Source organism: Panicum hallii, chromosome 6 (genome assembly GCF_002211085.1).
Source record: "Panicum hallii strain FIL2 chromosome 6, PHallii_v3.1, whole genome shotgun sequence".
In the NCBI taxonomy this organism is placed as follows: domain Eukaryota; kingdom Viridiplantae; phylum Streptophyta; class Magnoliopsida; order Poales; family Poaceae; genus Panicum; species Panicum hallii.
The window spans coordinates 39,324,139-39,340,972 of NC_038047.1; the positions used below are offsets into that span (position 1 = coordinate 39,324,139).

The window sequence follows — 16,834 nt, forward strand, 5'->3', positions numbered from 1 at the left end:
CTGTGCTCCCTTTTTTCTCGAGGATTAGTTGACCTCGTTGTAATGTGTGGGGAGATTTGGCTGGGATGCCACTGCTGTTTGTGTGGGAGATGCTAATCTGATACTTATCCTTGTGGCGTGCGGCGCTGCTAAAACTGCTTGTTGCAAAATTCCGCTACCGAGACAGACCAATAAACGAAAGGCGTCGATCGTTGTCACCCCAGATGGCACGCCCACGCTCGATCTTCTCTCCAGAACCGTCTGATTCCTTCCTAGTACCATCACTCCGCGCAGAATCGACCATCATCTGGTCCGAACAATCGCAACAAACCACACGAGCAAAACAAAAGCTAATAGAATAGTAAAACTGGATTATTCTGTTCTCACTGACGGTTCATGCGAGCAGCGAGCTGCAAGTACACGTCTTGATACATCAGCCACTTACAGAAAGGGGATCGCATCGCCGTCGGATCGCCCCCTCCAGCGTCAGGTCGCCGTCGACGAACCTGAACCAGACCGTACCGCTTCCCTTTTTCGTCCCGCCCAAAAAAAATCTCCAAATCATGGACGTCGCCAGTGGCCGCGCAGCCTGCCCTACCCAGCGCCCGCTTCTTCGCCCAACCACTGACTTGGCACCTTGCGGCCCCTCGCGCCACCTTATCGGCGGCGAAAGGCCGCCGCCGCGGCGATGAGCAGTGGCGCCTCCAGGTCGAGCTGCTGCTGCTGCTGGCCGATCACTCGATCTGGAGGTCCGTCGTCGGGATGTTGACTCGGCGCTGCCCGGGACGCTGACACTGGATGCTGTGCCTGTGGCGTGGCGACTGGTGGCTCAGCTCGCCGTTGCGGCCTCGCTTTGGTACGCCACTATGCCGGGCGAGCTCAGCGGCCAGACCCAATAATTGAAGGTTAGGGGAGGGTAGGCCCCGCCGGCGATCGCGACCGCCATTTATTTTGTTGGCTTTGATTATTCGTTCATTATTTCACTAGACTGTATCCTAACAGTTGGGGTAGTCTAATTAAGCTAGCTGCTGTCAGATAAAATAAGCATTCGTGTCGTCGTCGTGCCATTTTCTTTGTGTCCGTAAGTAATTGCCGGCGGCGGTGGGCCGTGCTTGTTGCAGTGACGCTGCAGCGTCGTGCGTCGTGTCTGATATTACTGATTAGAAATATTAAATATAGATTTAATTATAAAACTAATTGTATAGATGCAGACTAATTTGCGAGACGAATCTATTAAATCGTCCATTATTAAAATTATATTATCAAATTATGGACTAATTATACTATAAATTAGATTCGATCTGTGTAATTAGTTTTATAATTACCTTATTTAGTTTTTTAATTAGCATCCGAAGATTTAATGTGACAGGAACTAAACTTTAATCTCCAGAACCAACAGTTCTGAACAATTGTTACATCCTGTTATTAAATTACGACCACAAGGCAAAATATCCCGTGCAATCAGCGGCCACGGCGGAGCCCGGAGGGGAGTGGAAGTGATGATGCGTGGCGTTGACTGGCTCACAATGCGCCAGCACGGCAGGCTTCATCTATCAAAATCCCTGGCAATGACAGGCTGCTGATTTAAAGCTGAGGCTGCTTTGCAGTTGAAGGTAAGGTAAGTTGCGAGCAGGGGCGGGCAGTACGACAGGCCACAACCTCTACTCGCTAGCTAGTCGCTACGGTCACACAATGACCTGTGTGTATCTATCCATCGACGAGGGCGGACGCAGCTGATCCGTACATCTTCCACGGGTGCTTTATCAGCTCTGATTAACTGATGATGCATCAGGTCAACGAGAGGAGAGATCATTATTTCTGACCGACTCCCTTTTGTTGAGCGAAATCACAGCAAGATCGCAAAATAAACCTAACTGTGGATCGCCGCGTGCATGTGAATTACTATGAGGTGGAGTTCGGCGCGAACAGTGTGGCAAGATCCGTGCATGGTGTTTTTGAAGCGACAAGAGTGAGGTGTGGAGTCCATCGGCGGACGTGGCAAGTTCCTCGAGCGTTGTGTTTTTACGGTGGCAGCTGCGAGACAACTTTGGAAGATCCGAATTCGATGGGATACTTTTATTGGTTCGTTGTATCGTTACTAAAAAAAGTTTTTAAACACATGTAAAAATATATTTTTAGAGGTGGGTGCAGTATCCATCCCTACTTTTCGCAGGTAGAAATGCTATTTTTAGACGGGTGACGTGACCCGTCCCCACCACAAGGAAGAAATGTGCACACTTGCATCACTCGGGATTCGAACCGCATATCTCAAGTCTCGTGCATACCTTACTCTCTACCATGCTACTTATAACTTGGTATCCTATTCTTTTATATTAACTCTAAAATCGATCAGTAGGAGCGAGTGACGCCATCACCCACCCCTAGAAATCGTTTATAGGGGCAGGTGATGGCATCACCCGCACCTAAAAATATTTTCTACTTTATTTTAGAAATTCATTTAAATCTTTACATATAGCAAACAAATCAAAAAAGTAAAACTTCTACACTGGTTATTGTGAACTGTAAATAAAAAATATACCATGTATATTTTAATGTATGTAAAGGTTAAGATTGTGGAAAAATCAAAGTATGATTTGAGTTGTATGAGATAATGTATACTCATAGCTATTAGATAACTTATAATATTTTTTTGGACTATTAAATGATATTAAATGAAAAGGTTATCAATTACAAAATTGTAGGTCTCGTCAGTCTCTACAATTTTGATATAAAGTTTGATTTCATCCGAGATCATATGAAAAAATTATAAAATTTTTTATATGATACTATTTTTAGGGGCGGGTGACGGCGTCACCCGCTCCTAGAAATGGTGTCTCCAGTGACGGGTTATGGTGTCATCAGCCCCCTAAAAGTGTATTTCTAGGGGTGGATGATGGCGTCACCCGCCCCTAAAGATGGTGATCATTTCTAAGAACGGATGACACCATCATCCGTCCCTAAAAATATATTTCCAGAAACAGATGAATTGCTACAATAACCCCGCTCTCTTTTAGAAACGTGTTATCTTTTAGACCGCACCTGAAAAAATAAAACGTCCTACAAATCATTTTTGTTATTTTTGTAGTAGTGTATGGTAATGATAGCTGTATTTTGGTGGCGGCTTTCACATGGCGGTGGCCTTCTTAGCATGATGCGATCTATTTCTCTCTCAGAATCTGACAATGCAATGAAGACCCATATCTGGAGCTTTTGACGACTACGTGCGCACATCCTGATGCGGTGGTTTTGGAGGTTCTTCGACTGGGTCTTTCAGCGAGCTGGTTGTGGTGCGTCTGTTCGGCGGTTGGCGGCAGTGTGGAGTTGTGCCTGATTGCTGTCGTGGCCTGTGGTGCTTTAGAGTTGCTGTGATTTGGTTTTGTTGTTTGTTGTTTATCATTGTGGCACGGTTTTACTATCCAATCCGGATCTTTTTATATATATACACAGCAGCTCCCCTACTCATTTCAAAAGAAAAAACTATATATGAGGGCCAATCCGCATGCTTAGCTTCGAGCATCCTAGGCCACGTACGGTTCGTCAGGGAAAACAAAAGCTTCTCGTCGTTTAAACTGTACTTCTGCAGACAATTAAAACGCTTTTGTCTTCTCTTCCGAAAAAAAAATCAGACGAAATGGTTTGCGGCTACCTCGCCTGATTACACAACGGAGGGCAAGCACGAGTCGATCACCACTTCTCTGCATGGCTGTGTTAAACAGAGGAAAACTTTTTTTTTTAAAGGCAGAGGGAAACCATTGTGGTAACATCAAGTTCAAGACAGTTCGGAAAACATTTTTCTTTTTTTATTTATGTAATCAGATTTAGTATTGCTCCTAATTTTTCGCAGGAGGTTTTTCACGTACCGGGTCTCACTGCATGGCGAGAGCCAAGGAGCCTCTGCGTGACTGCGTCCGTGCCGCGATTCGAAAAAAAAAAGAACGAAAGCAAAGCCGTGATCGTGCAGGTCTGCTAGTAAACTGATGTCGTGACGGGAAGCCGGGCCCCACTGCGTGGCGTGTTTACAGTCATCCTGACTCCTGAGAGCTACGGATCTTATCCGTTACGTGGACGCTGCCGCGTGGTGGGGCCCATGATATGCACGGACCGGTCAGAGCTCCCTCTGGCTCTCCCGCTCCGGTCCGAGCTCACGGGGCGGGAGCCCGTCAGCTCGGCCTCGGCTCATGGCTCGGCTCTATCAGCCAAAACCACCAACCCAAGGCAAGCCCGATCGTGAAAGCACCGTCTCAACGCTTGATATGCGATTAGTCCCCCCATGGGTGCTTATAAGGACTCCCAGTCGTGTCTGTTCGTTAAGTAATCATCCTGTATGAAGCGGCCGGTCAAGCAATCTAACATTGTTACCAACTTCTCTTTTTAATACAAATACATGTAACTCGTGCTGTCATGCATAAAACATGATCCGAGGTGGAATCTAATATGTAATTATGATTACGTTCCTGCACAAACAACTTTTTAAATCCAAGAAAAACAAGAGATCGTGCCATCTATGCCACAAAGTCAGCCTTACAACAACTTTTTATAAGTGTTCCATGGCTGATTATATATGTTCAAACAAAGTATCACCAAGGAAGCTTTGTGCGGAGCAAGCATGGATCATCGAGTCAACATTGGGTGATGATGGAAAGGATAAATTGTAGCACCAAGCGATCCACATGCAAGATCTCGCACCTGATATATTATCAATCTAGATGGATGGTGTGAGACGGTGAACAGCGGAATTCGCAAAGGTTTGATATCAATGTGTTGAGGACTAGGATAGTGTGACAAAGAATTTAAGAGAAGAATGGTAAAACAAGTTGAATTAGCGGCCAAGACATATATATTGGCAGCTAAAGTAGTCCACTGGACTGCAAGAAGAAAATCACTTTGCTGGACTAGGATTTGTTGGTCAAATCAATCGTCTAGATCAAGCCGGCGAGCTTTATAATTATAGGCTTCATTCGATTACAACTAAGTGGTGTGCCGAATACAAAAATCGACTTAAAATAAAGAAAATAAAGGTTGATTAGCAATAAAACATATGACGTTTGGCCAGAAACTGATGTTAGATGTGGTTATTGAACTATTGCTAGTTGAAGCGTACAATAACTTATTTCAAAGAATATACACTTTGGTGATGACGAGTGAAAGAATAGCTCAAGTTCTTTGGTAGTATTGACGGTAACAAAACCACAATATGGAATTAGCATTGCAATCTAAAATGTCCCGTAATGCAACCAAGTACCACATGTAACAGTATAATGGTATATATTTATCTATTGCAGTTGCACGGAATAAGTCTACATCTACATCGAGTTCATCAATGATCAAATGAAAACATTTCGTTCCTAGTCAGGGACCAATCAATGTAGAATTCCATTCGTTTCACAGAAAAAACATAAGGAAACCATGCTTATCATAATGATGTACATGGCATGAACATGCGTCAGCTACTCAGCTACCATCATTTTGTGCACGTCATGAAACCTGCTCAAGTGCTTGTGCAGCGAGAATTCAGCGGCGTTTGTGCGAAATTTTTTTAAAAAAATTGAACACCTTATAAAAGGTCTAGAGTATGCTAACTGCTAACTACAAGTACGTGGGACTGTTTTTTATTTTTTTTTGGCAATTTAAGGTAGCGAAGCAGCATATATACTTTAAAAAGACATGGCGAATTAGTGAAGCCGGCTCCGCTAAGCCGCGCCTAACCGAGCCAAGCCGAGCTAGACCGAGAAGCGGTGAAAAGATTATGAGCTCAGTACCAGGTATTTATCACTTATCCAAATTTACACCAACACCCCTGATATCTCGCCTGAATCCTCTCTCCCCCACCTCCCCATCTTCTCCTCTATAAAATCCTCCCCAATCCACCCTCCCCGAGAGGCCAGAGCGATCGTCATCCGCCCCAAGGCCCAGGCTCAACTGCTCGCGGCGAGGCAACACCCGTCCCCTCCCCCCTCCTCCTGCGCCACTATCTCCTCGCTGACGCGCGCATACGTCCAAGGCACGCTCGCGGGGGCCAACCAATCGCGCGCGGCTCTGGTGGGAATGGGCCTCCTCGACCAGCTGTGGGACGAGACAGTGGCCGGCCCGCGCCCGGACTCCGGCCTCGGCAGGCTCCGCAAGTACGCCTCCTTCTCCCCCTCATCGTCGTCCTCGCTGGCCCCCGCGGCGGCCGACGCGCCGGCGCCCGCGGTGACGCGCAGCCTCACCACCGGCCGGCCGCCGTCGCTGTCCGTCGACCAGTCGCCGCGCGGCGAGTCGTACAGCTCCTCCGTGCCGTCCTCCCCGGCCAGCGCGCCAGACTCGCCGTTCGCCACAGGTTCGTCTCAGCCTCACGCGCCACCGTCTCTTGGCCTTTCGCCCTTTCTTGGGTGTAAAAATCGTTTCTTTTTTAGGATCGGTCCCTGCAGTACTGTGCATGCCACAATTGGGGATTGGATCTCCGATGAAATGGGAGGGGGAAAACGGATGATTTTTTTTCTTTCTGCCGTTTCATTCATGCCTTGCACCTTCTTGAGGTGATGCAGCCACAGATCTGCCACTGGTATAGTTGGTAAAACACAGCAAGAATCTGGTCATGCATAACACTGAAATTTCTGTGTTTTTTGTTTTCAATCTATGAGTAGCAAACTATTTGTGGAATACTGGAAATTCAGTGGGGACGAATACTGTGATTATCTGGTGTGGGGTTCAAAGATGCAAGCTTTGAACTGCACGGTTCATTCAGAAAGCAATGAGAACTAGTGCATGCATCTGATTGATACCACGCCTGACCATCTGACTTGCTGATGTGTTCGGTGCAGCTACCACGCCCAAGGCTGATGGCTGGAGGAGGCTTGGCCGGAAACCCAAGGCCTCCGACGGGCCGGAGCCGGCCGTTGGGCCGAGGAGCCCCACCGTGTACGACTGGTGCGTTCTCCGCCTTCACTCTCGCTTCAAGTTTCTTGTACCGCCATGAATCCATGATGCGTCATCAGAGTTCATCAAATCACAATTCACACATGGCCGGTTCTGAATTCTGACGGACCTTCTGGACCTGACGCCTGTTGCAGGGTGGTGATCAGCTTGGAATAAGCGATCGAGCGGAGGACATACAGAGAGGAAGCTTAGCTAGCGTGTGTGTTTGCCTGCAAGTTTGAGGCTGCGTCGTGTTTCCATATATGCTTCGTGTTCTTCCAAGTCTGGGGTGGCATGTGTAGTAGTAGTATATCTAGAGTCCTGGTAGGATGATGACGATGATCAGTTCGTGGGGGTTAGAAGTAGGCGGCGATCCGATCCAGACTGGTTCTGCCTTCGGCAAGATGTGTGTTGTTCAGTTCTTGGATCTGGGGAAGGACTGAACTCAGAAATGAGGCTGTCGTGTAAAGCCCGCCTGCTTTGTTTTGTTACCCTCCCCTGTAATTATCTGGTACTGTGTTCAATGCAAAGAATTGCTCTGCTTTCTTCTTCTTTTCTTGAGAAATGACTCTGCTTTCTTATGCTCGTCTGAAGATCCAGCTTCCAACGGCTGTTTCCTGCATTGATCACCTCGAGTTTACTGAATACTGCACACCAGTTATTGTTAATGATACACAGTCATGTCTTCGTCAAAAGGTTGCCTGATGAGCCAGATTCTTCAGTGGCAATCTGGGAACCCCACCCACGAGTCCTTGGTGAGTCTGGAGCCTAATATCTCCGAGGCTGCTGACGCAGCTCGGCTATGTCTCTTCGTTCTCCGTCATCCAAAACTTGCAAATAAAAAAAAAACTACCAAGATCCAAGTGGTTAGGATACCTCTACGTGGACTCCGGCTGCCTATTCAAGCGTAGCACTCATTTGTCCAGGTCCCTCTCTCGTCATTCGCTTATCCAAACAATGACCAAAGCAACCAACCCATTCCGCGATCCTACTCGTGGCGTCAGATCGGCACGGGTGACACCTGAACTTAAAAGTGGCAGCAACGGATCAGATCGGCGATTGCTGATGAGTCCCAGCACCAGCAACCCAGTCCAGGTCAAAGCGCTGGGACCATTGCCAGAGCTCGAAGGCGTTAGCTAGCGAGGTGGTGGCCTGATCCGGCGACCCCTCCTCGCCCTCCTCCCCACCTTTCTTTCTTCAACCCTGGGGTTTTTCATCCGGGGGGGCACAGGAACCCGCCGGTTGGTCGCTCGGTCCTCTGCGTGGGGTTGGGATGTGGATTGGCGCCGGAACATTCCATGTGAGGGCTTGGCAGCTCCTCCGTCCTGCCCGGCGGCCGTGGTCCTGGTCTGGCTGCAGGAAAGGGTTGGTGCCCGCCCGACCGATCGATCCTTGCGAGATATTACTAGCTACCTGGCAGGTGGCGCAACCTGAATCTGGCTCGTCCCGTCCCCGCCCGTGGAATCCTTGTCCCGGGGTCAAGAACATCTCCGTCGTCATGACTCGGCGTACTCGCCTGTACGCACGCGTACCGGTTTTTGGACGGGATCGATGGCGGTTCTTCCTTGCTTGGGTCTTGAGGCTGTTGGTACACGGTGGTTCCGTGCGTCAGTACATGGTGTGGACATTGCCCGAATTTTAGTAGGCTTGGTCTATTAAAAAATTTAGAAATTTTAATAAATCTTAAAATCCCGTACGTGCAAGAGTAAGCGCTAAAAATTTAGTCCCACATTGATAGTGGAGAAGTGGGATGACCAATAAAAATATGAAGGCTGTCTTCACTCCTTCGATCTATGTGACGGAGGAGGGAAGATAAAATACCGTACGAGAACGCCACACCTCGCCTTGCCGGGCCCGGCTCGGCTCGGGCGGGGCGGGGTGAAGGACGCGGGCTCGCGGCACCATGCGTGAATGGTCCATCAAAATCAGGCCCTTCGCCTTGCGGGGGCACGGCTTCCTTTTGCAGTTTTAATTTTTGGTGACTTGGTCTCTAAATCTGCGAGATATGAAGGTCTAAATCCTAAATCTAATCGGTTTAGATCCCAATCACAACGCGAGGTTGATTTGACTTTCCTATATTTATGACTCATCGCTCTATCAAAACTTAGGTTTTCATCTCGTCTCGTTGCTGCGCCGCTACCGTAGTCTTCTCCATCCCGAGCGCGGCGTGCATCGGCGAACGGGAGAGTAGGTCTCTGGAGCTCTTCACCTTTGGGATCCTGCACCGAGAGAGGGCGAATAAGGTTTTTAGGAAGCGCTTTTGCGCGACTGCTCAAGATCTTCACCACGGTGTATTTTCCTTCCAACTCCGTGCCTAACGGGCCAAGCGCCTTCATCGTCTCCAGCAGCGGCGGTTCGCAATCCTCCAGCCAAGGCTCATATGCGACCTGATCTGTTATTTAAGTATATTTTCTAAATTTCTGACTATACTATTTATACTGACTAGTATGTTAGAATTATGCATGCTAGCTTCTATGTTCATTATAATTTATTTTATCTGCGTGTATTCTCAACAGACGACGAGCTTGCTCTTTTGCGATCAGTTGGTTGGTCCCTCTATCAGCTGGCAGGTTATGGGCAACGCAACGCAGGGTACATCGGAGTCGCAGGACGGTTTCGTTCGTCATGCAACTGCCGGCGTCATGTAGAGCCTCCCGCGGAGTAAAAGGATAAAATGATAAACATTGTGCACGGATCATCACCGGGGACGTAGCTCATATGGTAGAGCGCTCGCTTCGCATGCGAGAGGCACGGGGTTCGATTCCCCGCGTCTCCAATTCCGTTTTGCCATTTTTTTTTGAGAAACCGGCATTGCAGTTCACAGAAGATAAGGTTTACATTGCAATTTCTGCAAAGGCACCCTCGGAAAACAAGAAAATTACAATGCAGTCCACGTAAGGGTCTCCCGGTTGTTTTCATCGCCGGCGCCCAGAGTAGCCTCACGACGAGGCTCGGCCGCACCAAAGGTTGGAAGAGAAACACGTCAAGGATGCAGCTTGAAGCCGAAGCCCTTCCTGATGAAGAAACAAAGTTTTTGATTGCCACACCGAGTAGCACGTCGAAAACATTGACATGCCGTTGAACGCCCTAGCGGTAGGAGATGACCTCTGGCCATCTCAGCGCCGAGGAACTTGGGTTCTGTCGCCACAAGCACCGCCGGCCATCCCAAAATATGGAACAACCCAGCAACCGAAAGGGGAAGACCGTCCAAGCAGATGCAATGAAACCATTCCCCCGATTCCTCAAGAAAATGGTAAGCAAGCCTTTCTAGATTCTCGTCGGAGATGGCATCGACATCGGTGCCGTTCCGAAGAAGACGAGGGAGGGACAAAAGAACTCATCAGCTCCGGCGAGGATGCAACACACCAACGCTACCCCGCTGCCAGAATAAACACCGGCGAGGTGGAGAAGGGACCAGCTCCTCGAAATCGTCGTCATCGTCGGTCCCCACTGTTAGACTACTATAATTAGGCATGTAATTGTGGTTGTAATTATGGCTTAGTGGTAGGCTTGAGTGGCTGTAATTATGCCTTAGTGGTAGGCTTGCATTCCACCCATGGCTGCTACATATGTACTCCTGTAAACGTACTTGGAAGACAATTAATCTTCCCACACTTTCATGGTATCACCGCGGTTACGATCCGCTACTCTTCCGCAACCTTAGTCCGCGCGCCGCCGGTCCTCCTCGCCGCTCCTGCCGCCGATCCACTCGCCCGGAGCGCTGCTGAGCCGATCGCCGCGCCATTGATCGCCCCTTGCCTGCAAGTACACCACCACTAGGAACGTAATTGCATGCACGCGCGGCCGCTGATCCTCCAGTCTCGATCGCCCGCCCCGCGTCGCTGATCGTGCTCCCGTCGGCCTCGTCCACCGGTCCGGTCCCCTTGTGCCCGCCATGGCGGGTGACGATGATGCCGCCGCCGCCGAGGAGCGTCGCCTCGCTGCGGAGGCCGCCCGTGCCGAGCAGGAAGCCCGTCTCCACAACGACGCCCTCGACCAATTTGAAGCCGCCCACGAGGCCATCTGGGCTCAGGCCACCGCCGTCGTCAACGTGAAGGCCCTCATCCCCGTCATCCTCGACAAAGCCACGAACACCTACACCAAGTGGAGTGGGATGTTCCTCACCGTCCTCGGCAAGTACGCGCTGACCCATCACGTCCTCCAGGATGAGGCGCTTCCCGAGCGCCCTGCCTGGCTCCAGGCGGACTGCGTCGTGCTGACATGGATCTACGGCACCGTCTCCGGCGACTTGCAGCAGTCGCTCATGATCCGGCAGCGCCCCGCGCGGGAGGCGTGGTGCTATCTCGAGGATGAGTTTCTTGGGCAGAAGGAGTCTCGTGCCCTCCTCCTCGAGACGCAATTCCGCAACCTCCGTCAAGACTCCCTGTCGATCACCGACTTCTGTCGTCGCCTTGAGACAATGGCGGCGTCTCTCGCCGAGTTTGGCGATCCTATAGGCGATCGTCAAATGGTCCTCACCCTGCTCCGTGGCCTGAGCGGAAAATTCCAACACATGGTGTCGATCCTCAGGATGCACCGCCCCTTCCCGACGTTTGCTGAGGCACGTACCCATCTCCTGCTGGAGGAGCTGGAGATCGACGCCCGGCCTCCTTCTCCACCTGCGGCCCTCGTCGCGACGCCGCAGCAGTCGGCCGCGTCCGGCCCGCCCGCACCCTCCAACGCGCCGCGCCAGGGGAACCAGATGGCTCCACAGCGTCCCCTTGGGGCGCCCAGCGGCAATGGCGGGCAACACTCCAACGGTCGTCGCCGTGGTCGTGGCGGCCGCGGCAGGCAGCAGCTTCCTGGCGGTGTTGCGCCGTCTGGTGCCCAGGGTCACGCACCACCAGGGGCGCACCCTTCCTTCAGTCAGCCCTGGACTGGCTCCCTGCAGATGTGGCCATATGGCCGCCCACCACCACCGCAGCAGGCCTTCACCGCCTTTCCGCAGTATGGCGGCCCGTTTGGCGGCGTTCCCGGCGGATACGGCTATACTGCACCATCCACGTACGGCTACGGGGGAGCTGCGCCCTCGACACCAACATTCCAGGGGCACCAGGGGCACCCAGCGCACTATCAAGTGCCCGCGCCGGCGCCCTGGAACCCCACTCATGGCGGTGCATGGAACCAGGACTCGTTGGTGCAGTCCTTCAACACGATGTCGCTCACCCCATCCGAATGGTACGCTGACTCGGGTGCTGGCTCTCACATGACTGCGGATGCTGGTACACTCTCCTCTTTTTCATCCCCTTCATCACTCACACCTTCATCTATCGTTGTTGGGAATGGTGCACTCCTTCCTGTCACTGCCACTGGATCACACACTTTTTCCTTTCCACATCGTAATCTTGTTCTTAATGATGTTTTAGTTTCCCCACATATAATTAAGAACCTCATTTCCATTCGCCGTTTCACCACCGATAACAACTGTTCCATTGAATTTGATCCGTTTGGCCTTTCTGTGAAGGATCTACACACCAGGAACGTGATCGCCAGGTGCAATAGCTCTGGCGACCTCTATCCGTTCTTCCCACCCACCACCAGCACCACCGCCTTCATCGCAGCACCTACCTCGCTTTGGCATCGGCGCCTCGGCCATCTTGGGCGTGAAGCAATGTCCAAACTCATTAGCTCCCGTGTTATCTCCTGCAATAAAGATGATGTCCACCACATATGTCATGCGTGCCAGCTCGGTCGGCACACACGGCTTCCGTTTGGGACCTCTAGCTCTCGAGCTTTTACTAATTTTGATTTGATACACTGTGATCTCTGGACATCTCCTATTGTTAGTGTGTCTGGGTACAAATATTATCTTGTTATTTTGGATGATTGTTCCCATTACATTTGGACTTTTCCCCTCCGTCACAAAACCGAGACGTTTTCCACTCTTTCGATTTTTTCGCATATATTCACACTCAGTTCGGCACCACCATCAAGAGCATCCAGTGCGACAATGGCCGCGAATTTGACAACTCTGCGGCCCGCACGTTCTTTCTCTCCCACGGTGTTGCACTTCGCATGTCGTGTCCATACACTTCCCAGCAAAATGGAAGGGCCGAACGCTCTCTCCGCACACTTAACAATATTCTGCGTTCCCTTCTTTTTCAGGCGAGCCTTCCTCCGGTTTACTGGGTCGAGGCACTTCACACCGCCACCTACCTAGTTAACCGGCTCCCCACCAAAACTCTCGCCTTCTCGACTCCCTACACTCACCTCTATTCCACCCAACCCTCCTACGACCATCTCAAAGTTTTTGGGTGTGCTTGTTATCCTAACATGTCCGCCACAGCACCTCACAAACTTGCACCCCGCTCCTCTCTATGCGTGTTCCTCGGTTACTCCTCTGAACACAAAGGCTACGGTGTCTGGAGCTTCAGTCGAACCGCATTCTTATTTCTCGCCATGTCATTTTTGACGAATCCTCCTTCCCCTTCGCCAATATGTCTACCACGCCCATGGCATCCTCTGCCTTGGACTTCCTTCTTGATGAGGATGATCTTACCGCTCCGGTTCCTGGAGCTCCTTTTGTGCATGCAGGTACACCAGCCAGCCCGGCGTCACACCGTGAGCTGTCCCCTGTGCCGGTGCCCTCCTCCCCCTGGACGGGCACTGGACCGGCGACGCCTGGCGCATCGCCTGGCCCCAGCGGCGCTGCTGCCCCTGTGTCACCCGCACAGGCTGCTGCCAGTAGCACCCCGCCTGCCTCGCCACCTGGGAGCCCCGGTGCTGCTGCCCCCGTGCATCCCGCGCGGGCCGCTGCCAGCAGCACCACCACCACCGGCCGCACAGTGGCCACTCGGCCAGTCTCCATCGCCCCCGTCGACAACGAGCATCCCATGCGCACGCGCGGCAAAGCCGGCATCGCCCAGCCTGTGGATCGCCTGAATCTCCACGCTGTGGCCATGTCACCGCTGCCTCGCTCCGTCCGTGATGCCCTGTCTGATCCACATTGGCACGCTGCTATGCAAGCTGAGTTCGATGCATTGATCGCCAATGACACCTGGAGTCTTGTGCCACGACCTCTTGGTGTCAATATGGTTACAGGCAAGTGGATTTTTCGTCACAAACTGCATGCGGATGGTTCTCTTGATCGCTACAAGGCTCGCTGGGTTCTCAGGGGTTTCACACAGCGGCCTGGTATTGATTATGATGAGACTTTCAGTCCGGTGGTCAAGCCCGCGACAGTCCGAGTGGTTCTCTCTCTGGCTCTTTCTCAGGACTGGCCTATTCATCAACTGGATGTGAAGAATGCGTTCTTGCATGGTACTCTCACAGAGACAGTCTACTGCGCTCAGCCCACAGGTTTTGTGGATTCCTCTCGTCCTGATTTTGTTTGCCGTCTCAACAAATCACTATATGGCCTGAAGCAGGCGCCGCGTGCTTGGCATCAACGGTTTGCTTCTCATCTTATTTCGCTTGGATTTGCTGAAGCAAAGTCAGACACCTCACTCTTCATATATCGTCGAGGAGCCGATACTGCCCTGTTGCTGCTCTATGTGGATGATATTGTTCTCACTGCTTCCTCTGCTGGTCTTCTACAGCATGTTATTGGGGTCCTTCAGCGTGAGTTTGCTATGACAGATATGGGTCAACTTCACCATTTTCTGGGTATTTCAGTGGCACGCTCTGCCAGTGGGTTATTTCTATCTCAGCGCCAATACACACAAGATATTTTGGAGCGAGCCGGGATGAGTGAGTGCAAGCCATGCAGCACCCCTGTTGATCTACACTCCAAATTATCTGCAGCGGGATCTCCTGTCGCTGATGCCACACAGTACCGCAGCCTAGCCGGCGCCTTACAGTACCTGACTTTCACCCGTCCAGACATTGCTTTTGCTGTTCAGCAAGTGTGCCTCTATATGCATGACCCCAGGGAGCCTCACCTCACGGCTCTCAAGCGGATTCTGCGATATCTGCAAGGTACTCTTTCACTTGGCTTGACTATGCGCCGCTCGTCACCTACAGACCTCGTCGTGTACACGGATGCAGACTGGGCTGGCTGTCCGGATACCCGTCGTTCCACCTCCGGCTATGCAGTGTTCCTAGGTGACAACCTGGTGTCCTGGTCCTCCAAGCGCCAGCACACAGTCTCGCGGTCCAGCGCCGAGGCTGAATACCGAGCCGTGGCAAATGGTGTTGCTGAAGCTACCTGGCTGCGACAGCTGTTGATTGAGCTTCACCGTCCTCCTCCACGAGCCACCGTAGTCTATTGTGATAACGTCAGTGCCGTATATCTCTCCAGCAACCCAGTGCAACATCAGCGAACAAAACATGTTGAGATTGATCTCCACTTTGTTCGAGAGAAAGTTGCCCTCGGTCATGCTCGAGTTCTTCATGTACCTACGACATCACAGTATGCGGACGTCTTCACCAAGGGTCTTCCTACCTCGCTCTTCCAGGAATTTCGATCCAGTCTGACCGTTAGCGATGCTCCCGATTAGACTGCGGGGGAGTGTTAGACTACTATAATTAGGCATGTAATTGTGGTTGTAATTATGGCTTAGTGGTAGGCTTGAGTGGCTGTAATTATGCCTTAGTGGTAGGCTTGCATTCCACCCATGGCTGCTACATATGTACTCCTGTAAACGTACTTGGAAGACAATTAATCTTCCCACACTTTCACCCACCACGCATAGGCCCAGTGCCTGGTCGTGCAGCGTTCCCCACCACGCACAGGCCCAGTGCCTGGTCGTGCAGCAGCGACGAAGACGGGGCAGAGGCCTGCGCCGCCACCAAGGACGCCGCGCAACAGCGTACGAAAAAGGCCACCAAAGCCACGGCCGAGGCGGAGCCGAGACGAGCCAACGACGGCGATGAAGAAAGCTGGTAGATCTAACCCTAACTTATTCAAACTAGGACCAATAAGAAAGGGAATATACAAATCCTACGTCGATTCATCCAGCCCCCCTCCTCCGACGACGCTGGCGAAGAGACGAGAAAAAAGGCCCCGTTTCTACAGAGCAACTGATCAGCCATTTTGTTTGGCGGTTCCTGCTGTATATAGAGGGGTTCGGCCCACTCTGGCCGGGTACGGCCTTCCTGCACAGCCCAACAAGGTCCGTCAGATGAAACATTCTCGGGTATGGCCTTCCTGTGGAGCCCAACAAGAGCTCAACAGGTGATCGCCGGTTACCCAACCCGGCGCGTCTTTTTGGTTCACCCACCGGAGGAGACAGACTGGACTGATTCGATCGGCGGCAGTTCGCCACCGTCCCACGCGCCGCGCTGCACTTCAATTTCGGCCCTGAAAACGCGGAGCCCACGATCCCGCCTGCCCGGCCCATCGCGATTCTCACGGGCAGCAGCTCGAAAGGTCGCCCGGCTCCGCAGCCGCCGCACGCGCCGGTCGCTCGCTCGGCGTCTGCGCTGTCGGCCGCGGGTGCCGGCCCAGCGCCGATCCAACTTGCCGTGTGGTTTTATATTTTTTTCCCGTCCATTTTCCAATCTACTAGTGTATCCTCCTAGCTGCACTCCTGCTACGACACTGCTAATGCTAGTGCTACCATGGTTTTCTCCTTGGCTTCGGGTTACAATTTTTCCACGTGATGCGGTGAGAGTTTACCGCACTCGAGTTTGATCTTAGTTAGATCATCTCCAGCAGCCTCTGCGTTACTATTTGAGACAAAAATAGGCGGGCCACAACCAAAGCACCGGTCCCCATCGCCAGATTGTTCGGTCCAAACAAAACTTCCTTTGACATGGAGCAAACTTTTTTCGCTCCGGGCGGAACCGGGCAATCCCGTTCGTTAGGCGTTCTGAGATCCAGTCGTTGTGCCGGGATCGCGCCTGGATCAACCACCGCGACGTGCGCGTTCCACTCCCTCAGGTCTCCACTCCACTCCCCGGGCTCCGGCGACTGGGCGAGTCGCGCGCGGCGGTCACGGTGGCCGCGCGCGCCGGGCCACGCACGCGCACTGCGGTCGCGGTGACCGTGGTTGGTCGCCGTCGCTGTCGACTACGG

At 51.9% G+C, this 16,834-nt stretch overlaps 1 protein-coding gene and 1 non-coding gene across 3 annotated transcripts; both read left to right on the forward strand.

The window, feature by feature from the left end:
- The first annotated feature begins 5,839 nt into the window (after positions 1–5,839).
- LOC112897764 (dormancy-associated protein homolog 3-like) lies at positions 5,840–7,428 on the forward strand. 2 transcript variants are annotated; one of them, XR_003229738.1, is made up of 3 exons: positions 5,840–6,298; positions 6,375–6,523; positions 6,783–6,894. XR_003229738.1 is itself a non-coding variant. In XM_025966156.1 (3 exons), exons 1-3 carry the CDS (start codon positions 6,025–6,027, stop codon positions 7,051–7,053), a joined length of 402 nt encoding a protein of 133 aa, XP_025821941.1. In that variant the 5' UTR covers positions 5,846–6,024; the 3' UTR covers positions 7,054–7,428. The 2 variants fall into 2 exon arrangements, 1 of the variants encoding a protein (XP_025821941.1); XM_025966156.1 differs by lacking the exon at positions 6,375–6,523 and adding an exon at positions 7,032–7,428 and having other exon boundaries at positions 5,846–6,298; positions 6,783–6,888.
- A 2,151-nt stretch (positions 7,429–9,579) lies between these two features.
- On the forward strand, positions 9,580–9,652 carry TRNAA-CGC. Its single transcript has one exon. It is a non-coding gene; the product is annotated as a tRNA-Ala (tRNA).
- The last annotated feature ends 7,182 nt before the right edge of the window (positions 9,653–16,834 follow it).

Excerpts from the sequence above, each read along its gene's own strand:
- LOC112897764 (XM_025966156.1), top strand. The coding sequence starts at position 6,025 with ATGGGCCTCCTCGACCAGCTGTGGGACGAGACAGTGGCCGGCCCGCGC. Across the intron at positions 6,299-6,782 it reads AGACTCGCCGTTCGCCACAG|CTACCACGCCCAAGGCTGAT; the intron begins GTTCGTCTCAGC and ends TGTTCGGTGCAG. Across the intron at positions 6,889-7,031 it reads AGCCCCACCGTGTACGACTG|GGTGGTGATCAGCTTGGAAT; the intron begins GTGCGTTCTCCG and ends CGCCTGTTGCAG.